The 25,705-nt window shown below is 43.0% G+C and overlaps 1 protein-coding gene across 1 annotated transcript in view; it reads right to left on the minus strand.

Annotated features, from left to right (window-relative positions):
* Window positions 1–25,705, minus strand: part of Xrcc5 (X-ray repair cross complementing 5) — a 101,509-nt gene that overhangs the window by 6,190 nt on the left and 69,614 nt on the right. Inside the window, exons 17-19 of the mRNA XM_005361660.2 lie at window positions 13,485–13,594; window positions 11,183–11,279; window positions 10,788–10,855 (exon numbers count right to left, since the gene is read on the minus strand). Coding sequence (XP_005361717.1) covers window positions 10,788–10,855; window positions 11,183–11,279; window positions 13,485–13,594 — 275 coding nt within the window. The remainder of the gene's footprint in view (window positions 1–10,787; window positions 10,856–11,182; window positions 11,280–13,484; window positions 13,595–25,705) is intronic.

Here is a 25,705-nt window from a genome sequence, read left to right on the forward strand (position 1 = left end):
CAATAAGAGGCTGGAACTAATGGGTCAGGCAGTGATTAAAAGAATACAGTTTCCGTGTAATTATTTCGGGGCACAAGCTAAGCTAGCCATGTGGGCGGCCGGGTGCGGGGGACACAGCCCAGCCGCTCTTATTACAACAGGATCACCTGCACAGTATGGTCATGGTGTATATAACTAAACACAAATGGCACATCTCTGAGATGAGGCCAAATTCCTACGAAGAGCAGAGCAGCAGAAAAAAAGAAAAGAAAAAAAGGAAAAGAGGCCCGAGTTTCCACCAATTTCAGAATATCTGCAGCTGAATTCCTGACAGATCTCCACATTCTTGCGTAAGCAGATTATGGCTAAAGGCTGGGCCAGGCCTCCTTATTCTTATTCAAAGCCCCAGGCTGATCTCTTCTGCAGGTCTACTCCTCATCAGCTTTAACAGCAAGTAACTTCTAGTGTGTGCAGTGACCAGGAAGCTAGAGAGGGAGCACTGGAGGACTGGCCTGCTTCCTCAATTGAAGAAGCAAATTCTCAGGTCACAGCAGAAAAGGGTAAGAGTCCCCCCATCTGTTGTCATTCCTTTCCTCTACAATACGCCTAAGTGGACAGAACCAGATGGACACATGGGTGGTATGCTTCCCCTTCCTCAAACCACCATCACTTCCTCGGGTTTACCAGAGTCTTCTCTATAAAGATCTCTGAGATCATTGTAAAATGAGCCGACAGCAGCACACAAGACTCACTCGGAGAGTGGAATCAATAAGCTCTGCACAGGAACTCCATTAGACTGAAAGCTAACAACCGGACCCTGACCAACACCCATGACCGACATAGGCGGGCTATGGTGGCTCACACATGCAGTCCCAGCACTTGGAGGCAGAGGCAAGTGAACTGCCACTGTTCAGAGTTCGAAGTGAACTGGCTCTACGCAGGGGGTTCCAGGCCAGCCTGGGCTACAAAGTGAAGCTGTGTCTCAAAATAAAACCCCGAGGCTTTTACACTGGGCCAAGGCCAACACCATCAGATGATTACATCAGATTCAAAAACATCAGGTTGGGACAATAGTGGTAAGGAGATTGACTGGCATCTGCAAAGTCCTGATCCAATCCCAATACTATAGCAGCAAAAAATAAGGAAACAAGCAAACAAACCAAAGCCAGATGTGGTGGTTCAATCATGAGGTGAAGAAAGGGAAGGACCCGGAGTTCAAAGGTCACCCTCCACCACAAGACAAGTGCAAGCCAGTATGGGTTACATGAGCCCTGGCTTAAAACAAATACAAATCAATCAAAAGGAACACAAGGTTGTCTAAAATAATAGAATCTGGGGTTTCACTAATGCTATTCCCAGTTTACTTCATTCATAAGGATAATTCAGTGAGGCAGAAAATGCTGTAGCCTGAAGCAAAGGACACAGCTGGACCTTAGCTCTGCTGGATCCTGGGAGCCCCCAGGCCAGGACCTGGCCATCTCAGAGCTAATTATTCCCAAACATCCCCCCCCCCCCCGCAGCTTACGGGTTTGTGTAGGTGTAAATGCTCTAATTATAGGGGTTCTGCCCAGCGTCTATCCAAGTATGTACACATACATGATTCTTCCATGTCTTCATTTACAAATGGAAATGACTTCCGAAACAAACCTAATGCCTGTTATCAGGAACAAGGATAGATACGGCAGGAATTACAACAGGGACATCACACAGCTAGAACACAGGAAAGAGTAGCCGTGATAAATCACAAAAGGTATGACTTCAAGTCTACGAAGGCCAGCAACAGACAAAAAGGCTCTCAAGTGACAGTCAGTAGCAGCTATGCAGAAAGGTGCCAGGGAACCTTGGGGCAGTCAACAGTCACGTGATATTTTTAAACAAGCTGTATACACACGATGTTTGTAAATGTATGAACTGCCTTAATAAAAAGTTCAAATGTAAAAATTACCAAGCTTGCCAGGTGGTGATGATGCACACCCTTAATCCCAACACTCAACAGGCAGAGGCAGAGAATCTGTCCTTTCAAAGCCAGCCTGGTCTACAGAGCAAGTTCCAGGACAAACAGCGCCACCCTGAGAAATTCTGTCTTGAAAAAAAAAATTATCAAGCCTATCATGCCTTTAATCCCAGAGGCAGGCAGATCTCTGTGAGTCCCAGGCCAGCCTGATCTACAAAGTTAGTTCCAGGACAGCCAGGGCTACATAGTGAGACTGTCTTGAAAAACAAGTCTAAAAAGTATTAAGCTTTAATAACCACACACACACACACTTTCACTAACATATAGAAACTACATCAGTAATTTAAACCAGAAATGGAAATGGTCTCAGGGTCCAACAGAGACCACCCGTCAGTTAGAAAAACGATTCTTTTTTTTCTAGACAGGCAGGGCTGTGCTGTGCATCTCAGGCTGGCCTTGAGCTCAGGACCCTTCTTCCTCAGCCTCACAAGGACTGAGGTTACAGGCATGTGTCACCATGCCTAGAAAGAAACAGTACTTTGGAGCCTGGCTCACTGGTTAAGAGTACTTGCTGCCCTTCCAGAGGACCTGGGTTATTTACAGCTGTCTGAACCCCAGTTCCAGAGGATCTGATACCCTCTTCTGACTCAGGGCACTTGGCATGCACATGGCACACAAACACACAAGCAGGCAAAACATACACACACACAAAAATAAACAAGAAAAATTTTCTTTGCTTTTTGTTTGTTTTGGTTTTTGGCAACCAAACCAAGGACCTTGGGCAGGCTGACCAAGTGTACTACCACTGAGCTACACGGTACTCAGAGCAATGATTCTTAGACTTCACCTTAGACTCTTTCATCAGGATTCTACGTCTGAGAACAGGATCCCCAGCCAGTGATTTCCTATGGAAAGACTACATTAAATACTAATGACAGGCATAACGCTCCCCGCTAGGAATAGAACAAGTTCAGCAAAAATATCAATGGGTCACAGCGACATTAAACCGAATTACAAAGAGCAGTATTTGCACCTAGATTTCAAAATGGAATGAGAGATGCCAGGAAACTTAAAGTGTCTACCTAAATTTATGGACGATTTTTTGTTTTGACATGGGTAGCCTGGTTGGGCTGGGCCTTGGTTCCACGTGCTGCCTTCTCCCAAGCTGCAGGGTAATAGCCACAAAACACTATAGTTATCTCTAGGAAATACATTTCCATGTCTGTACCAGGACAGACTTACCTCCATTTCTCAAAGAATCATAAAATCCATATACTTCGAAAATATACTGGAGAGAAGTGACTCTCCTTAGGGTGCTGTAATAGGTTATAATTTAATTTTCACTTCAAGTGAACATTCCCGGAACATAACTGTTTCCTTTCTAATGTTAACATTTCACAGCAAGAGTCTGAGAGCTTGCTGATGTTAGAAAGCTTATGGTAAATACCTTGAGAGAAATAGATGGACTCCAAGGCTGGTTCTTCCATCTCTGTGACTAGAGTCAAGGTTTGCTAAATGATTATTTGGGAAGGGACAAACCTAACAATCTGTTGATTGCAAAGCAAATGAATACTCAGTATCTCGGCAAAAGGGTTCACCTTTCACCAGCCTTTCACTAGCTGAAGCATGTTACTCCTACTAAAACCACAAGCAGGGCTGGGGAGACGGCTCAGCTGGTAAAAGTGCTTGCTGCACAAGCATGAGACCCTGAGTTCAAGTTCCAGCATCCATGTAAGAACATCAGGTGTGACAATGAATGCCAGCGATTTCAGCAGAAATAGGAGGTTCCATGTGGCTTGCTGGCCAGCCAGTCTATCCAAATTTGTCAGCAGAAGGCTGAATGGGAGACCCTGTCTCAGAAATTTATGTGGAGAACGACTAAGGAGCCATCTAACATTGATCTCTGACCTCTATGCACACAGCCCTGAATGTACACACACACACAAACACACTGCACATACACCACCAGAAAACAATCACAATGCAGGGGAAAGACCATGAGGAACCTGTTTCCCTGAGCCAAGTCTGCATTTCTCTCCACTAGCATCCACAGGTGCACTTTTCTCTAAAAAAACCAACAGATGCCATTTTAGAATGTTTTTCAAAAAAGTCTTTTTAAGTATGCATGTGGTGTGTGTGTGTGTGTACACATGAGCATGCAGGTGCATACATGCTTCACTGTGCATGAGGTCAGAGGACAACTCTAAGTGCCAGTCCGTGCCCTCCACCAGAGACCCCTTGTGTTCACCATACACTAAGCTTTACCCACTAAGCATTCCCCCAGCCATAAAAACATGCTAATATAAAAAGGGTTCACTGCCATTAAGGCAGACACAAAAGCATAGTTTTGCACATCAGACACTGATAGGATGCACTGTGAAGGTGAATCATAGACAGACTCTATTTCATGGTCTTTCGGTCACTGCAAGCACCGTGCTCTTGGCCATGCCGGTTACTTGCTGAAATGAAGCTGATGGGGACAAGTGTGTTTTAGAGATTGTTGGTCAAAGGTCCCACTTACAAGGCCATTCGTTCACTTGGGATTGAAGGCCTAATGCAGCACACAGAAACTGGCATTTTAATCTTGCTGCTTCTAAGAGCTCACATGTAACACCACTGAACCCTTCCTGGGCTTGGCTTCCCAGTGGTAAGAGGATGTATTCCACTCTAGACAGTTCTCAGCAGGTCACTGTGAGGATCACAGAGTAGAATGGAAACCACTGGTTCTATGGTTAAATAAATACCCCTTATTTTATCCCTATTATTTCCTACTCTTGCTTGAATATGATGTGTATACAAACACAGATACACATGTTCTAAATGAGTATCATACACTGTAGAAGTTCTTTATAAGTCAAATAGTATCATATAAACATTTGATGTAAATACTAAGCTAAGGGTTACAAAGACGGCTCAGTGAATAGGAATACTTGTTGCAGACATATGAGTACTTGAGTTCAGATCCCAGTACCCACGTAAACAGCCAGGTGCTACTGCCTACAAGATATACTAGTGCAATAATGGCACATAAGTCATGGTAATGTCTGTCCTGTCCCTTAAGAGACAAGCCCTGCCCACCCCCTTCCAATGAGGCAAAGATCTTCTTTTGCTTCCAGCCTGCTGCTCTCTTTGGCAGGTGGCTACCAACCTCTTCTCCCTGCCTTCCCCTCCTTTCTCTCTCCCTCCCCCCCCCTCTTTCTCTTTTCCTGCCTCCCTCTCCCTTTTCCCCTTCCCTTCCATAACCCACTAAATAAATTATACCCACTTTCTCTGCATGGCATCTATCCATCTCTCACCCACCTCGGCTCCTCATGGGACCTGTCACCTCCCACCCACCTGGGAGCCACAGAGATCTCGGGTGGTGGGACCTGGCTGCCCTCAGGAACTGCAGCATTTTACCTAAACCATTACAATAACCAAGCCCTTCCTGATTGGATTTAAGGCCCACTCCATGAGGTGGAACCCACAACTGACACTGCAAAAGTGGCCACAAATCTGAAGCGAGATGAGTTATGGGCCTAGGGGAAAATCAACTACTATTCTGCTAACGGGACACAGCAATAAAATGACCCCTGATGGAATAGTGCCATGCCCGTAGATTAGTGTATGATGCAAGCCCCTCCAAAGAAGCTTCCTGCAGTAGATGAGAATTAGCACAAAGACCTACAACTGGACACTGTGGAGCTGGAGAGAGAGTTTGAGCACCCAGTTCTCAATACAATGCCTGTATCACACCCTTCCCCTCAAGGCTCAGGGAAGAGGAGGTAGAAAGATTGTGAGAGCCAGAGGTGACTGATGACACCAAGGAGACAGTGTCTTCCAGACACAACAGGACTGAAATACATATGAATTCATAAAAGACTATTTCAAGACGAACCAACCTGCATATGTTCAAGCCAGACAAAATCCCAGCATTGAGAAGGGGAAGTGTACACAAAGTCCCACCCCTAATCAAGAAGTTATTTGCAATTGATACCTGCTGGGAAAGGGAAAATCAGTTTTCTTCAATGGAGTGTCACTGGGTTTATCAACAACACTCCAGGTCAGGCTCCATGCCCAGGAATATTTGGCCAACTTAAAACAGAGTCCATGTTTTGGGACTTTATTATTTTTTTGTAGGCTCTTTGTTTCATTTTGGTAATTTTTTTGTCTTATTGTTTCTTTTGATTTCCAGGTTTATTGGGGTTTTTTGAGAGGGGAGAGGGAAAGAACGTGAAGTTGGGTGGGTAAGGAGGTAGGAAAGAGCGTGACAAGTAGGGGAAGGGGAAAGAACATGATCAAAATATACTGTATGGAAAAATAATTAAAAACAATAAAGCCAGGAATGGCGACATGCACCTGTAACCCCAGAGACGTGGGAGGTAGACAGGAGGATCACTGGGGCTATCTAGGTGACAGCCTAGCTCCGTGTTCAGTGAGAGAGCCTGTAATGATTAGCGTTTATTGTCAACCTGACACAACCTGGGATTACCTGGGGAAAGTGTATCAGTAATAGACTGTCTAAAATCAGGTTGGCATGTGGGCATGTCTATGGGCAAACTGTCCAGACGGTCTTAAAGGCTGTAGGGAAACCCAGCCCAAAAGTGAGGCAGCATCACTGGATTGGGAACATGGACTGTGTAAGAACAGAGAAGGCTGGGTAAGTACTAAGTATATATGCATTCATTCTGTCTCTGCTCGTCACTGGTCATGACTATCTCCTTTAGGTACCTGCCTTGACTTTCCCACAATGATGGACCGTAAACTGGACTTATAAGCCAAATAAACCCTTTCTCCCCTAAGTTACTCTCTGCTAGGGTATTTTATCACAGCAAAATTAGGACACTACCTATGTCAAAGGAATATGATGGAGTGTGACAGAGCAGGACATCTAATATCCTCCTCTGGCCTCCCTGCATACACAGGCACATGCACCCCACATACAAGTATGCATACACTATGCTCACACAAATACACACACACACACACACACACACACACACACACACACACACACACACTACACTGGGGCCAGGAAGTGGTGAACACCTTTAATCCCAGCACTTGGGAGACAGAGGCAGGAGGATCTTTGAATTCAAGGCTAGTCTGGTCTATAGAGCGAGTTCCAGGACAGTTAGGGCTAAACAGCAAGCCCTGCCTTGAAAAAACAAAATAAATAAATAAATAAATAAATAAATAAATAAATAAATAAATAGGCAGAATCACTGAAAATGTGAAAGAAAAAAAAAATGGTGTTTTCTAGATGCAAAAAGAAGCCGGCCAGCTTGATGTGTGATACACTTTTGTAGAGGCTCTAAGACAATGCACACCGCAGTGCTCTCAGAGCTGCCATGCCATGTATTTGGCTGCAATTCCTGGCTTCTCATCTGCCATAAGTGGAGTTTTACTGGCAGAGAAACACTGTCCACCAAGCACGAAAGCACCAGGTAGCCACTGACAGAAGAGCTTCTCCCACCTGTCGTACCTACGGCGCTACCTCCCCTCAAAGATGGCGGAATCCCAGTTGTCTTAAACTACAACTGAAATCGGTTCTGGGGATATTAGAATCACCCAAAAACTCCACCTTATTCCTAACAATTAGCTGAAATTTCTCTCTAAAGCTTAATTATCAGACATTAAAACTCCTGATGCATAGGTTTTGAGCTCTTTAACCCGAAAGAAGATATCGCACGTGCAACAGAATGAGTCTCACACAATCGGAAAGCGTTCTCTTGTTAGATTCCTTCCCTCACTGAGATGTGACATTTTTGGCTAAGATGTGCTGGGGGGGGGGGGGGGGGCTAGCTTTTGAGAATTACCACCTCCCACTTCCTGTAAAAACTAGAAGATGTAGTCAGTCTCACCTAGATGGCAGATTTCTCACAATGTGTAATGACTAGAAAGAAGTAAATTATATATGAACTTACTGTACTTAGCGAGAGCCGACTAGCATAGATTTATTCCAACTTCTCTAGGCCTGCTCTATCAAATGCTATCTGATGTTTCGTAGGTAAGATGAACATTTGTAAAAGCTGACTTTAAGAGAAGCCTTGGTAACCTCAGTAAACCTCATCCAATCAGGTGAAAGCCCTGAATGACACAGCAGGTTTCTCCCAGGAGGAATTCAAGATGGTGACACAGGCACCCCTGCCTTGATCTCAAACCAGCCAGTCTACTGTGTGCTGGACTGCAGACGGGCAACGGTGATGACAAATGGGGCCCAAAGCATCTGCCCCGCTTATAACCTGCACAGATTGTCCAGATGAGTCTTAGCATCTGTTGGGAAGGATGCTATCTTGAGAGGGCTTTTGATTTTGAAGGGTTACCCTCTTGTATCTTTAAACTTGATAAGGTCATAGGTCAGTGGCAGTCAACAGCCATCATCAAGGAGTCCAATTTGACTCCTCCCTCGTTACACTTGGGGTAGAAAGCTGTACCCACAATCAGCCTGTGTGTGCCTGCAAGTGGAGGTGGACAACCTGGAAACTTGATGAGTAGTCTTCCTTCTATAAGACGATCAAGTTGTGGATAATAAATATGATGACTGGCACTTTCCCACCACAGGCCACTTTTGTATTCTCTAATCTAACTTTAAGCTAAGCTTAAATGCAGAAAAATATCTGGAACTTCTTATTTTTTTAAAGGTCTCAGTTAAACAATCAAAATCTCAATATCTATCTCTCTTGTTCTCTCTCTCTCTCCTCCCCATGGGTCTTTCTTTGAAGACCCTTGATTGACGCATTTCAGTTTAAGGGAAAAATATTGCTACAACATTGTATAAAGTGACAAATCAAAATAAAATCAAACATTTGAGTGACATTCTCAAGCCCATGGCACTCAGAAGTGGCTGCAGGCACTGTGGAGCACTGAGACAATAATCAGTACCATACAGCATTCTGCTAGTGCTACGATCTTAGTTCTCTAGGGTAGGCCCATACCTGCTTTTTAACAATGAGTGCAGGGTAGGCATCAGTTGGGGGAATGCTTCCTGTACAAGCGAAAGGTCTTGGGTTCAAGTCCCACACTGCATGCACTAGTGTGGTGGTGTATCCTTAGCAGTTGGGGATCAGAGAATTCAAGGCCACACTGAGGAGATGGCCCACTGGGTAGAACATTTGTTGCACAAGTAGAGACCTGAGTTTGGTTCCTTAGAACCCATGTGAACACTGGTGACTATGTGCACCTCTGGAATCTTAGTGTCCCTACAGTAGAAACAGCAGAAGCCCTAGAAGCTTGTGGGTCAGCTGCAATGTCACAGGCAGCATCAAGAAGAGATCCTGCCTTAACAATGAGACAACCAAGGTTGTTCTCTGCCACACCCATGTCACAGTGTAAGTGTGCCTGCACTCACATAAAGGCACACTTAAACAGGTGTACGTACACACACACACACACACACACACACACACACACACACAAAGGTTTTGTTTTTAAGTTCAAGGTCTTTCTTAGCTACACAGAAAATCAAAGCCAGTCTAGGCTATAGACCCTGTCTCAAAAAAATAAATCAAATAAAAAATAATCAAGAAAAAAACTTTGCAAATCAAAATACTTCATAAAAATTCTTGATTCTTGTTGGCTAACTCCTCTCCCTCATAATACTTGGTTCCTGCCTCGCGTCTTTTCTGGTTGAATTTTCATGGCACTTTCCACTCTGCCTGAAGGGAAACAATAACCGTTCCCAGACTTGTCCCTGCCATTCCCTTACTCTGGCCGAGTTCTTCGTTACCACCCGTGGTTGTGCCCAGTCTCCATCAGAGCCCTGTGCCCCCAGAACTGACCAGCTGAGCCCCTAGGGGTCAAGGTGCTGTCACTGTCCCAGTCTGTGACTAGCACAGAGCAGCTGAGTCAGCGGCCAGCTGCCAGGTAATGTGCTGGCGGGACTGGGTCAGCCGGGGACTGTGACTGAAGCAGGAGGTTATAAACTATGTGCTCTGAGCTATTCAATTTAATTTCATAAAAATTTCATTACAACCCTGAGCTACAAAGAAGAATTACTGAACTAAATAGCTACATATATTTGACTGACAGTTGAGTCAGATTTAATATTCAATACATCAAACAAGGAGGCCTTAGCCTAACAGACGTGCCAATCAAAAGCTCGTGGGTTCTGTATATATGGGGTCTTTCACTGAAAACACCTTGCTAATCCCAGAGCTAGATTAGGAGTGTTTCTCTACCGGCTCGACATTACGTTCACAAAAACAGATTTACAACCTCAAACAGACACTCCTGAGACCTGTCTTAAACCAGCAGAATCTTTGGAGTGGTTCCTATCTTTCTTTTTGTCTTTAGTGCAGGGGGACAAACTCAGTACCTCATGCATGTTATTTTAGCCAATTATTCTACCCCTGAGCTACATCCCCAGCCCTTGCTGCTTAACCAGTACATTTAAAAAGAGACGGGGAAGGTGCAGCTAGACGGCTCAGCGGGCAGGTGTGCTGCCATCAAGTCTGATAATCCACATGGTGGTAAGAGGGGACTGAGACCTGCAGGTGTCTCTAACATCTGCACATGCGCCATGTGCCACAGCATGCGTCCCATCCCAACACACACACACACACACACACACACACACACACACACACACACAAATTTAAACAATTCAAGGTGGGGAGAGAGGGCACTTGGCAGGCTTTACTAGGCTCTAGGCTAAGCAGGAAGCACTGGAGTTCAACAGTTCTGAGGCTACTGAAGCTGGACTACAGGTGGACTCTAGAACCATAACCCCAGGAAAACGAACGGACAGAATGTCTCTTCTAAGAACACTGCAGTTGAGGCAGGGGAGTGGCTGATAAGGAACAGGTAAGCTGTGTCAGTAGCTTCCTCGTGGTGGAACTCATCTAGAGACAGGGAGGGAATTAGCTCATCATACCTCTGTGGCCTCCTCAGCTGTGACAGAGCTTCCAGGGCTTTCATCCTTGGTGATCAGAGTAACTCCATCTAAAAAGTAAGGTAAAGAACAACCGAGACGATTTTATCACCAACCACGGGCTTCCCCATGCATGTGCACTTGTGTGTGCATATGTGCATGCATGGACACACACACACTCACACAAGCAACATGTGTCCCATGCATACAAACAAGCATATGCACATACATGTATACCACACACATGAAAATGAAAAAGTAAAAAGAGAAGTCATATATATATATACATACATACATACATACATATGTGTGTGTATATGTGTGTGTGTGTGTGTGTATATATATATATATATATATTTAAGTAGCATAAATATTTGAAGAAAATGCCACCACCTTACCCTGAACAACAATTTCCCAGAAATGATTTAATTGTTTAATTTCTACTTTTTCTCGAAGGTCTTTCAGGAAACTGTTGAAGCGCTGCTCTTCTGAAAACTGGGGGTGGGCAAGAGAAGAAGAGGCAAGTCAGGGCAAACACAAAGCCAAGCATAGCTCCATATCAATGCATTAGACTTGAACCCATCAGAAATTAAGTACATGTTGGTAACCAGAAACCAGCAACTCAGACTGCTCTGGCTTTTGTGAGCCAGAGAAGGCTATCCTGGAAAGGCACGGAGCTGTCGAAGCCACATAGATTTCGGCAGCTTAGAACTTTGTTTTCAAACAAAACAACACTTTACCGAATGCGCATGCAGCTCAACACACTGATCATCTGACTTCAAGAATTGTCAATTTATCTAATCTTTGTTTTTTCTTGTGTTTATCAGAGATTGATCACAGAACTTCATACATGCTGGCCCAGTGCTCTACCGCTGAGCTACATAACTCCAGCAGTGACTCAGCCAGTCTTGTTGTTTACACCCCATCTCACACTGCTCTATCAATAATTTTAAAGTAAATTTTAATCATAGTATTTCAATTATAAATATTTATGTATGTCATAACTAATATATATATGTATATATACATATATACATATATATATATATATTAAGAAACATTCATCTTGACTTGTTGGAATATGCACTGGGGAAATGGAAGCAAGGGAGTAAGTTCAAGGCTGGCTCAGCTGTACAACTATAAGCTCTAAGCTAGGACGGACTCCTGAGACCATGCCAGTAGTCAGAGAGACTACGAAGAAGTGGAGGAAAGGGAAAATACATGCCATTGCACATCAGAAAATTGAAGAGGGCCATAAGGAACAAAGAGCCACTTGATACTGTTTCTTTATATGAATTTCATATTCCCTTTAAAAATTAATTTTACATATTAATTCCAGTAAAATACCATTGTTTCAAAAATAAAAATAATTTTAAAAAAGAAAGGAAAAAACCCTAATTTTACTCTTACAGCAGGTCTGCGTTGAGATGGACTGATCCGTCTCCAGACTCTTTTGGACCTCTCCTATCTTGTTCTCATCTTTGTTGTAGTGATGCAGGTAGAACAAGGGGCCACGTCCACACTAAATTGCTGAGACAGACAGTCCACCCAAGTCCTAACTAGCCCTGATCCAGCTTAGCTTGCAAGATCGGATGTGACTGGGTGCCCTCAAGGTGGTACAGCCAGAGCCCAGCTCTCTGACTGCTGACGTTCTTCCCCAGCTGTGCTGACAAGGTCCATGAAGCCTGAGTGGAGATTTTAAAGGCAACACATTTTCCTTCTCCCCATTTAAACAGATTCTCCCTCTGTTTATCCGAGCCATCCTTTGTCTTCTCTTGATTCTACTTTTCCAACATTTTGGGTTTTTTTTTTTTAATCTGAAGGGCATTTGGATCATCTCCTGATGACATTTTCTCACTTTCTTGTCATTCTTTGTATGAACCTAAATCATTCACGGATTAATTTGTTCACTCGGCACCCACAAAGAAACACTATACAACTATGTCTGCTTTAAAAACACACCTTCTACTTCAATCTTGGCTCACTCTTGCCGAGAGGACTAAAGGTCAGAAATTCTCTGCAAGAGGTTTACAAGCATTTCCTTTCTTTTTTTCTTTGAGACAGGGTTTCTCTGTGCAGTCCTGGCTGTCCTGGAACTCACCCTGTAGACCAGGCTGGCCTTTAACTCAGAGATCTCCCTGCCTCTGCCTCCTAAGTGTTGGGATTAAAGATCCCACCACCCAGCACAACCATTTTCTAAGAGTTCCTAACAAAACAAAGAAAACCCACTTTAAACACTGGGAAATTACTGTTTGTAGGGTTCTCTGTTTCTTCCAGCATTCATATACCCACTCACTCCTGCCATTGTAAAATCCTTCTCAACAATCACACTAATATATATTTTCTGTCAATTTTCCTAAAAGAGGCAGCTTATCCTTTATAATGGCAGGGCTACCAGAGGTCACAATGGGACTTTCCTCAGTTCTCTAAGTGGGAACATGACACCTGGACACTAGTGCCAATCAAAAGCTAACTCAGAGAGATGAATCCATCACCCCCATCCCCGCCCCAACTGCCCCCATTCCTCCTGAGTGATGATAATGACAGCTGCAGTGAATTTAGCCATTTCTACTACTCTTGCATACTGTACTGTTTGCAGTGAAAACGATGCTTCCAAAACCCAGGCTTCTTTGTGGGGGTGCTGCTTGCCTCTGCCCTTTGACAGCTGTTGGGGCAGAAGCTGGTGAGCACAGTTAGTACCTGTACGGCCTCCTCCCGGAAAGCTTTGATGCACTCCATACTCTTCAGGAAATACAGTATTTCGTTGGTATCCACAAACTGCTCAATGTGACTTATTAGCTGGAGGCTTGCTAGAATATAAGACAATTTATTCTCTTAGGTGGGAGGGTTGTTTGTGAGGACACAGTACAGTTCTTGGCACATAACTGTAAGGATAAACTCTTTTGTTCAAGAGCCTCAGAATCTGGGTGAATTTTAGCCAAGTTTCTCTAGGGAAGGAAAAGATGCAAAAATTCCACCTCAAAAGTCTACATTTAAGAACTTTGGTGCTAGGCATGGTGGTACCCATCTTTAGTCCAAGTATTCAGGAGGCAGAAGCAAATTCCAGGACACCCAAGGCTACACAAAGAAACCCTGTGTTGAAAAAACAAAGAAGGGAGGAAAGGAAGGCGGTTTGGTAAAGAGCTAGAGAAATAGCTAGCAGTTAAGAGTCCAAGTACTGCTCTTCCAGAGGCCAGGAGTTCTATTCTCAACACCCACAACAGTCTGTAACTCTAGAGCAGGGAAGCTGATACCCTCTTCTGGCTGTCATAGGCACTGTACTCACATGCACATACTCAGACATAGACACATAATTAAAAATAATAAATCTTTTGAAAAAAGAAATTTGCTAATATTTGCTATTTGTCAAGAAAGAAAATTAAATTTCTAATGGGCTTAGAATTACAGCTAAGTATTCTTTCTCGGGTATCAAACACAAGATTGTAGCAGAATATTTTCTTTTGTGTTTTTGCTTGTTTCATTTTAAATCTTGTTCTTGGCTTTTTGGGGGTTTGGGTTTTTTGTTTTGGTTTTTTGTTTTTTGAGACAGGGTTTCTCTGTATAACTGCTCTGGCTGTCCTGGAATTCCCTCTGTAGATCAGGTTGGCCTCAAACTCACAGAGATCCACCTACCTCTGCCTCCTGGATGCTGGAATTTTAGCATAAGCCACCACCATCCGGCCTTGTTCTTGTGACATGAACAGGGCCTGCTTGTTGGGGTTTTCTGTCCTGCCTGGTTCCCACAGCTGTTTAGCCCCAAAGAAAATCACACAGAGATCTCTATAAGATTGGCCTATTAGCTCAGTCTTATTAGCTCTTGTAGCTTATATTAACCCATTTTTCTAATCTATTTTTGCTATATGGCTCAGTACCTTTTTCAGCTGGCAGGTCACATCCTGCTTCCTTGGTGGTCTGCACAGGACTGGGAGGAATCAACTTCCTCCTTCCCAGAATTCTCCTGTACTCATTGTATCATTTCTACTTCCTATCTGGTTTTCCCACCTATACTTCCTGCCTGGCCAATCAGCATTTATTTAAGATATGATTGACAGATTACAGACAATTCTCCTGCATGTTGTTGTTGTTGTTGTTTTTTTTTTTTTTTTGGACAGTTCAAAACTACACTTTCTAATATAGTCACAGGAAATTAATCCTTCAATTCTCTAACTCTGAGACTCAGGGTAATACAAACAGTACCAGACAATGAAAAGTAACAAGCTGGAAAACAACCTACCTTTTAGCAATCCCAGATCACATTAGAAAACAGCAGCCCACATTTGTCATTAGAATGAGCAATCATTACTGTGCCCTTCCTAGACCTAAATATTCCCCGTGCTTCTCAGCACTGTACTCGCTCTGGACACTTAATAAACAATAGCTGTTAACAGGCAACGAATAAATGCCTCAGAAAGCAGGAGGACATTAATAATATTATCAGTTACAAAGCAAGCCGCAACTCACAGTTGCCTCACAAACAAAGAAAAAAGGAATTCTTCAGTATGAAAAATGTAGCGGAGGAGAGAAACATGCCCTGACCTAAGCTGAAAAAAAACAATGAAACATGAATATCATGGCTTAAAGGTGCACTGCCCTTTGTCCCTGAAAACTACGAACTGCCTGGCTGCATGACAATTTATGCAGCATGGCCAAGATATTCTAAGACCGCTATTTCCCAAAACCGTGACTTCATCTGAACATCCTGCTGAAAATGTATGTGAGAGAGAAGTATTAAAGCAAACTGCTTTTAAGAGTCACCTGTGAGGGCTCAAGGCCACTAACTCTGTGAATCAGAGACCGGAGCATTGTTCAGAGTCTTACAAAAGACCTGAAATCAATGCCATCTAATCATTTCCCGAGGACCTTAAAGCATGTGAAAAGGATTTAGAAAAAAAAAAACATTTCTAAGATGGCAATTTCTCTGGGAAAAGTATCTCCAGGACCCATTCCATCCCTCCTACCAACCCAGAGATTATGATCTCCATCACCATAAAGCATTTGACAAATTTGAGGATTAAAGAAACACTTCCCTATGCAATTTGAAAAATCTCCCCCACTGTGTCCTCCGGCAGTAAATTAATATCCACGTACAATGAAGGAGAGACAGCATGTTCCAATGGTCTTTTAAAGGAAAATAATACAACCCTGATTATCGGGCAGGAAAACGCCATCTACAAGAAGCTCAAAGCAAACAAAAGCATTTTCTCCTTCCAGCGTGCAAAGAAAAAGTAACCCAATGTCTGGCATTTCTAATACAGATCACAACAGCTTCCTTTTGCAGACGGTTTGATATAAAGTTTACCTAGCATTATAAACCTAGGCACAAACAAAGCTCTTCAGAGGTCAAGGACAGGACACTAATCCCAAATATTCCAAGTCCCCCATTTTTTTTTTTTGAAATGAGAATGAAGAATCTTAGGAAGCTATAACATAACGGTTTCTCTTTGCTTCACTTAATAACAACTTCATCAGCTTGTCCTATTTAATATTTATTGTGTATCTACTGTGTGCAAGATGCGATGCTATGTTCCTCTGGATGCAATTAAGTTGAAGGTAAACTCCTTCCCTTTGAGGACTGCACAGTCTACTGGGGAGTGCAATACACATGCACATCATCATCATCATCATAGGGCAGAGATATGAAGAGGACTTTGGATGGTGTGAGATCGTATTAATTTATCTAAAAGAAAAACGTGTATGGAACTGAATTTTTTCAAATTTTTGGTGATTGCATAAGGCAGCATCAATGAACATGGCTCCTATCTGAGCAACAAAAAGTAGAAGCTGGCTTTCTTCCAGCAGAGCCCAGGGAGACACTTAGTAGAGAGAGTATTACCACACAGGCACAGGGACATGAGTTCAGCTCCCCAACACCTTGGTAAATAGAGGCTCCTCAGGTGTCTTGGTTAGCTAGTCTAGCCTAATTAAATTGGTGGGTTCCAGGCTCAGTGAGAGACACAATATATAAGGTGAAGAGTGATTGAAGAAGATACCCAGGGTTGACCTCTGGTCTCTACACACATGCATATGTCCACATGTATACACACACATTTCCACATGCACATACAAAAGTATACACTCATGCCCACATGTATGCACACACAGGTTCACATGCACACGCACATGTGTCCACATATATACACACCCATATATATGTTCGTATGTACACACACATGTCCATACACACACACATGTACACAGATGTACCACACACAGGGTGAGGGGAAGAATGGGAGAGAACAAATAGCCCTAAATATGAAGAACAAAGGTGGGAAAGTGCCCAGCAGGAGTGGACAAGAGAAAGGGGAGAAAAGCAAGTAAGAATTAGAAGAGAAACACTGGAAGAAGTTTCCAGAGTGTACAGGTGAGGAGGGTGAAGCTTGACTCCTGAGAAAGAGCAGAAGACGAAAGGGCTCAAGGCCAAGCCTTAGGAATGACAGTATTTAAACACGGACAGAGGAATGAAAGCTGGAGGAAGCCAAGAAGGAACATAAAAGCCAGGATGAAGCCGGGCAGTGGTGGTGCACGGCTTTAATCCCAGCACTTGGGAGGCAGAGGCAGGCGGATTTCTGTTGAGTTCGAGGCCAGCCTGGTCTACAAGAGCTAATTCCAGGACAGGCTCCAAAGCTCGACAGAGAAACCCTGTCTCGAAAAACCAAAAAATAAAAAAAGAAGAAGCTCTCAGGATTTGTGACCTTATGCAGATGCAGTCTTTCCTATGCACCTGTGTCTGGCTGCCTTGTCCTTTCCCCAGCAAGGTTAAGGAGCTTGGACAAATAAGCACAACCACCTTCCAACAACGCCAGTGAACACAATGAGTTGCATTTTGTGCGTTGCATCCGGCTCCTGACTCTAAATTCTGCCTCTTTACCTAGATTGTTTCGTGGCTCACTGACTACAGTGAACCATTTAACACCAGGGCATAACTGTGATTGGTAATGCCTTACATATTGAATATTAGGAAGAGATGTGAACAAAAGACTTCCCTCTAAACATCTGGGGCGTGTCCCATTTCCTTGCCATCTTTTTAAAAAGATGCAAAAAATGACTGGGGAAAAACAAACTTTCCTTCCTAGTTGGTTTGTGCTTTGGTTCCCCTGCTCTGTTGTATGAAGGAAACGGCTGATCATCAGGTGCTTTTCTCTGCTTCTACAGCAGTTACAGGGCTAAGAGACAGTCGGTCTTCATACTCAGTAAGTCACAGACTCAACTGTAACATGCCAAAATGTTCGGAATTAGACAATGATTCAGTAACACTTATAAGCAGCTAATATAAAAAATAGCCATTTTAGGATACTACAGCAGGCAAAGAGCCTTTATTATCTTAGGGAGGCTTCAAGAGATCTGTTCTATATTCAGGTTGTATAGGGGCTTAATAGAGTGTCATAGTTAGGGTTTGAGAGTTGCAAAGAAACACCATGACCAAAAAGCAAATTGGGGAGCAAAGGGCTTACACTTCAGCATTGCTGTTCATCACTGAAGGCAGTCAGGGAAGGAACTCAAACAGGACAGCACCCTGGAGGCAGGAGCTGATGCAGAGGCCAAGGACGAGCTTGCTTCCCATTGCTTGCTCAACCTACTTGTAGAACCCAGAACCTCCAGCCTAGGGATGGCACCACCCACTAAAGGAGAAAATGCCTTACAGCTGGATCTCATAGAGGCATTTCTTCAACCTCCTGCTGATGACTCTAGCTTATGTCAGATTGACACACAAAACCAGCCAGGACATAGAGTAACACAAAATCTTGTTCATATGTGAAATGAGCCCCAATATTATCATGCATTCATGTCACATTCAAAGGAGACCCAGACTCAGAGATGTTCATTCCATCAGAGGAAAATGGCAGACCTTCTGTGTTTTATCTGAAATACATACCCTCCATCTACAGAAAACATTTGACATCACCACAAGACAGACTATGTTCCTTCCCAGCGCATGGTAACCAGGGCCAAGACACCTAGGGCCATAACCTAGCCTGCCCTTCCATGAACTCGCTGCCTGTGACCTACGAAGATGTGTTCACTCAAATGGAAGAAGGTAACTACGGGTTTTCCTCTAACCTAACAGAGAAAAAGAAGCAAGAGACTCTCTGACCTGTCACACATCACATGTAATAAATGCTGAAGGATCCTGAATGATTTCATTGAACACAAACATCATTCAAGATGTCTCCCGATGGAACCTCACTGCTTCAGTGCCTCATGGGAAGTTTACTTATTGCTCATTTTGCAGGTATCAGTAGTTAATTTTTAAATGGTAAGAACAGATTGATATTCCTAATGGCAATTGTATCTTAATTTTTAAAACTTATAAGGCAACAATAAAAATTTAAGTGTTTAAATCATAATGTTAGGTCACCCATTTTTAACAGAATAAAAACGAGTAACGTTCATTGGCAGATAAATCTCTAGGCAAGGAGTCTGTCACCAGTTAAACCTACATGTAAATTCCAACCCTGTTTAAGGCAGAAAGTTGGATGGGATATGTGCTTGATAATAAAAGGGAATCTGTGGTGTCAGCTTAAAAGCAGGCAGCTAAAATGAATCAGATCACAAAACAGCTTCCCTTTTGTGTCTCTGTACGGTAGGAATCGGCTGCTGAGGGTAAAGCCTGTGAGTTCATCAGCCGGGGGAAGAGGCACTACATTTTCACATAGGAAATGTAGCAAGAGCAGTCGTTTATCTCATGATGAGGAGCTATGAGGCCAACTGACCACGTTCTGTAAGGAAGCATGCAGCAACAGCAAGACGCCTTCAGCACTTTGCACCTTGTGACAAAAAGAAGAGAGACTATGAGGTAACCAGAGTCTGGGGACCTGTCTTATAGCAGGCAAAGCCATGAAGGACCAGAGATGCTGGGATGTCCAGGCAGATGGCAGGGCCACCTCAGTCTCCTGTCCCTTGTCCACCCAGTGCACATAGGGCCAGAGTGATTAGGTGCAGATCTAAGGGCCACCTGCCGCGAGCCTTATCATGAATTCACCAAAAAAAAAAAAAAAGCAAAACAAAAAAACACCTCATTTTTTTGAACTGGATATTTCCAGGAGAACTGGATATTAACAAGACATTATTTAATATAAATAATAAAGGAAGACAGCATTTGCAGTATTTTCTCTTTCCTTCCCAGAGGTGGGAACAACAAAACCCAATTAAGGGACTGAAAAGGCTGGTCAGCAGAGCTGATGCTTTCCCTAGGCATTTGACTTTCTTTCTTTTTTTTTTTTTTTTAAGTTTTACTCTACAAAAGCAGAGCTATGTAAAAACCGTTCTTTTAGGCCGGGCGGTGGTGGCGCACGCCTTTAATCCCAGCACTCGGGAGGCAGAGGCAGGCGGATCTCTGTGAGTTCGAGACCAGCCTGGTCTACAGAGCTAGTTCCAGGACAGGCTCCAAAGCCACAGAGAAACCCTGTCTCGAAAAACCAAAAAAAAAAAAAAAAACCGTTCTTTTTACTAATTGTAACACCTTTAGCGAGTACCATACATTTCCTTTTTCTTCAGGTTAGCATGGGGAAACAGCGGCAGTTACCCACCACACCACCGCATGGTTGTGGAGACAGACACAAGATCTGGGAGCAGCTGACTAACTGCCCACTGCACCCAGATAAATACAAAAAGAAGGTATTTCAAGTGTTTCTTTTTAAAGGACAAAAGACAGGCTGATTTGTTTCTTAATATAAGATTCCAAGAAGTTTTCCTTGGATGTCTGTGCGCCTGGCTCTAATATTCCTGTTTGAGTCTGTATAATCTCTAGCGAATATTCTTACTGGAGAGAAAAAAATCAAAGGACACAGAACTACAAAAAGCATAAACTTTATGAGCCTGAAAATGGCCTTTAAAAGTGCATGTTCAAGCATCAGTAAGCAGACGGAGCTTGCCCTTTGCCTCTTTTGTCCTTTGCCCCTGAGAAACCGTTCTGCTGGACTCTGTCTAATAATCCTTCAGTTACCACAAGGGCAGTGGCCTCCTTGTAGAAAGAGAACAGAGGCCAACAGGTGCACAAGGATATCCACCGCCATCACGTTATATATGCTGGCTGGGTAGCAGGGGAAGCTGAACTAAGAACACAAAATGCTGACCACCTCAAGAGAAGAGGTGCAGCCCTGGACTATTTTATTATTATCATCGTCATCGTCGTCATCACCATCATCTCTTTCCAATAAGTAAAAAACTCAATTAAAATCTCACCATTTAAGCTCCACAAGTTCCATCACAGCCCATTTTCTCATGCTTAACGATTTTCTCATTAAATGCAGTAATTTCTTACAAATTGCACGAATAAAAGCAAGTCCTGCTGGGTGTTTCCTCCCTTTTTAAATGCTGTCTTTTCATTGATGTGTTAAATTAAAACCCCTGGCACAAGGAGCAGAGTAAATGCAAAGTCCTCATGGTCAGGGTCTATCCCTAAGGTCTATGTGATTTCTCATTTTACTTTTGTTTTTATCTGTGTTAACTGTGAGTCCTACTTCTGTAGCTACAAAAAAGGAGGCTACTGAAGCCCTCATAACCTTAGTAGAATAAAAATGGTAGTTTGAGCTAAGGAAAGATTAGAAGAATGACAAACTCACCACATGTAAAAAATCATAACAGCATATCATTTTAAACTCTGGATGGCTAAGATCTTCTTCTTAAACAGTCTGGTTGTAAGACCAGATCTCTTGTCAGGGTGGGTGGTAAATTTTAAATTTCATGGCCAATGGATGAACTCCACAGCATTTTATGATCTTGCAATTTTTTTCATTAAAAACATACATTAAACATTAAAAGCTTATTAACATTTCCCGCAAAGCCTAAAGGTCATCAGTTAATACAAGAAATATAGCAGTGAGATACAGAACAAAGAACATTCTCTCTCTAAAACGATTAATTTTCTCTAGTTCCAGAAAAAAATGAAGGAATATATTTGAAACAAAAAAAAAGTCATGCCATGCTAACATAAGAAAGAAACCAAAGGAAAACTTTCTCATTAAATAAAGAAGAGATTCCTTTGGGTCATTTATGTAAAGAATACACCATATGTTTATGTACTGTATATGCCATACTCCTGAAAGGATGTACTGGGTTTGGGGTGAGAGGCAGGAAGGAAAGAGAAGTTGGGATCCACAAGTTCCCAAGGTCCTAGAATTCTAGCAGTTGGAAAAATTTACTAAAATAAGAGATATGGAAGAATAAGAGCCTTACCATCTTGATCTGATCCTATTCCAGATGAGCAATAGGAAGAAAGAAGATGCAGGACAGCAGTGTTTTGCAGTAACTGGCTTCATACCTGAGTAGATACTGATGCCACCACCTACTGCAGGGATTAAGTAGAAGGAGTAGCCATAGTAACAGTAGCCAAGAGGAAACAGTCTGGAACAAGAGCCCAATCTGGCAATGGCATCCAATTAAAACTTGGTAATTGAATGAAATTGAAATTCCTGTATCAGTTGAAGATACACAGTGACTGATGAGTCAGACTGCACACAGGCAGGCAGCAGCTGAGGATGCTTCTGTGCACACCAGAGGCAGAGGCAGCATCCTACTTACACGATGCATCAAGAATTTGAGTCATTCTTGAATATCAGTACTGGATATTTTAGAATAACATATTCTCCATAACCCTTTGTTAATGTAGCACCTTGTCTTAAGAACCCTCAGATCTCCTTTTCCCCCCATTTACATTTTTCCTCTATTGGTTAATGAAGAAAGTTTAATATTTAGAGTTCAGAATATAGAAATGCTGTATTTCCCTATGTGGTGGCTAATCTTTGCCAACTCTACTAGACTTGGTTACCTAGGAGACATATATCTGGGTGTATGGTTGAGCGAGTTTCCAGAGTTTCACTGAGTTTTTCTGAGGAAGGAAGACCCACTTTCAGTGTGGGTAGTTGTGCTGATCTGAGTATGAATGGCCCCCATTGGCTCATATATATGAATGCTTGGTCACTAGGGAGTGGCACTATTAGGCGTGGCTTTGTTGGAGGAAATGTGTTATTGGGGGTGGGCTTTGATGTTTTCAATGTTCAAGGCAGGCCTGATGTCACTCTCTCTTCCTGCTGATCAGGATGGAGAACTCTCAGCTCCATCTCCAGCACCATGTCTGCCTGCATGCTGCCTTGCTTGCCACCATGATGGCAATAGACTAAACCTCTGAACCTGTAAGCCAGTCCCAACTAAATGTTTTCCTTTATAAAAGTTGCTATGGCCATGGTGTCTCTCACAGACTAAGAACAGAAGCACCGTCTCAGGAACTGGACTCTAGCCTGAAGGTAAGGGAACAAGCAGGGCACCAGCACCCACCTCACTCTGAGCCCTGGCTGTGGGTGCAGTGTGACCTCACATCCTGCCACATGGTTTCCCTGCCACCACAGACAGTCTCCCTATAAACTGTGAGCCAAAAGAAAGAGTACCGTCCATAAGATGCTCCTGTCAGTATTGTGTCATAGCCATGAGAAAAGTAACTAGTATATTCTATTTCTTATTTCATAGGTCTTAGATTTGGGAATTGATTAAAAGAATCAAAGAAAAAATTTTGGTTTAACTCAAAGATTCAAATTTCTGTTACTTCCAAGCTCTGGTCTATTAAAGTTAACAACAGAAACAAAGTGATTCAGTACGAGCTGGCAATATGCAGAGAGCATAAGAAAATATGGAAGTCACCTTGCCTCGCTGATGGCGGACTAACTATATTACTATGAAAATGAATTATACGACAAAAAAAATGTTAGTAGGCATTGCTATCTACAGGTCCTCAAAGCACAGGCATTTTCAGAGTAGGTCTGGGGAAGGAAAAAGACAGGACACTTTTTTGGCTAGAATAGCATGAGCAAACATAGAGAGGGAAGAAAGCTCATGCCAGGAAGGGATCCCCAGGAATACTGTTTGGTTTGAGTACAGGGTTCACAGAAGAGACCACAAGAATGATGGGCTAGGAGCAGCAGCATGGGATCAGACTGCAGCAAGTTTAGATGATAGATCCATTTCAAAGAAATGGGGCATGATTAAAAAGGGCTGACCCACATACTATAAGCTAAATCTGCACAAACATACGGGCTAGACTGAAAATAAGAACTTTATGGATAATTAACACAGGATGCTGGAACTGCCCAGTGGTGAGATAGTGACAGACTGAAACAGCATAGCGGTGGACAGGATGGAAAGAGAGACGTGAGGGAGCAGGTTCAGAAATGAAGTCACCGAAAATGACTACAGAGTGATCTGAAATAGTCATCGGCAGTAAAGGGGCAGAAATAACAGAATAACAGAAACAGCAAAACAAGCTTGGGGGAAGCGCTGCAATCAGCAGGAACACGGGAGCGGGCCATCACTTAGGCTGCAGGGTCACTTGGGGACTTTCTGCCCTCTTATCTCCTTTTTATGACCTACTCCTTGAATTCTTTCTCAAACTGTTGTTCACCTGCGCCTGGACCCATACAGTCCATCTTCCCTCCTACTGCCTAACAGCTTGCCTGCACTCCGCCCCTGTTGGAGGATCCCACCCTGGCTCAGGCCTTTATAGAAGAGCATTTCTGTGTTACTTTCCCCAGAAGGACCTAAGTCCAGATCTGGGAAACCAACTTAATATGCTGCTCCTTTCTCATTAGTAGCAATTTCTTCTAGATGTTCAAACCAAAAATCTTGGGAGTCCCTCTTGATCTCTTTCCTTCTCCCAGACCTGATCAGCTGAAGTGTCCACTGTACTTCCAGATCATACCAAGGATCTGCCTACTCTCATGGTACCTTGCCCCCCTCCCCTGAGGTCTAGCCATCTCCTGTCATGTCTTCCTTTCTCACAGAGGCATAAGCCAAATCAAATGGCCTTCTATCATGGCCTTCTGGTGGTTTCCTGCTCCAGAGATAAAGATCTGAAGATCCAGTACTCTGTGATGCACGCCCGACCACTGCTCTGATCTCTCCTCCTACTCCTGTCCTCCAGGAACCATACTGGCCTCCCTGAAGGGGAGCCATGCACATACTACTTCAAAGCGGCATATTCATCCTGCCTGCAGGTTGCACCACAGATACTCACCAGACTCTTTTTTCCACAAGTGAGGCCTTCTCTGATCCTTCAGATAAAAGCACATCTCTAACCCTAGAATAACCAGACCCATCACTCTGCTTAATTTTCCTTTATAGTACTGTGTAGCGGAGGTTACTTATTCGTTTCCCAGCTGCCCAGACCAGAAATAACCACAAAGAAACTATATTAATTACAATACTGCTTGGCCTATTAGCTTACGCTTCTTATTAACTAAATCTTACATCTTAAATTAACCCATTTCTATTATTCTGTATTTTACCATGAGACTTGTAGTTTAGGTAAGGTTCCTAGGCATCACTATCCTTTGACAGCTACATGGTGTCTCTCTGACTCCACCTACTTTTCTCCTCTATCTGTGCTTGGAATTCCCACCTTACTCTATTTTGCCCTGTCATAGGTCAAAGTAGCTTCATTCATTAACCAATAAAAGCAACACATATACAGAAGGACTTCTCATACCAATACTGTAATAAATTCTCCCAAAATTCATGCCCATACAATGTGACTTACTTGGAAATAAGACCCTTACAGATATAATTAATATGAGAACACTAGAGTAGGTTTGAATCTAATATGACTGGCCTCCTTAAAAAGCAACAGCAAATTTGGACACAAATGCATATGGAGCATTCCATATCAGGAGGCAGAGACTGCAATAATACATCATAAGTCAAGAATACCAAGGACTGCCAGATGTCACCAAAAGCTACACAAGAGTCACTAAACACGTTCTCCCTCGAAAGAAACCAAATCTGCCAAACTTGATTTCAGGCTCCCAGACTTCAGAATGATTAGATCTTGTTGCTTTAAAAAAATTTTTTTTCATCAGTACAATATTTATAACACTTGAGTATCCAAGAAAACATCTACAATACAACTCCTGTACCTGAGGCTCAGAGACCACTCC

The sequence above is a fragment of the Microtus ochrogaster genome, linkage group LG4 (genome assembly GCF_000317375.1).
Source record: "Microtus ochrogaster isolate Prairie Vole_2 linkage group LG4, MicOch1.0, whole genome shotgun sequence".
Classification (NCBI taxonomy): domain Eukaryota; kingdom Metazoa; phylum Chordata; class Mammalia; order Rodentia; family Cricetidae; genus Microtus; species Microtus ochrogaster.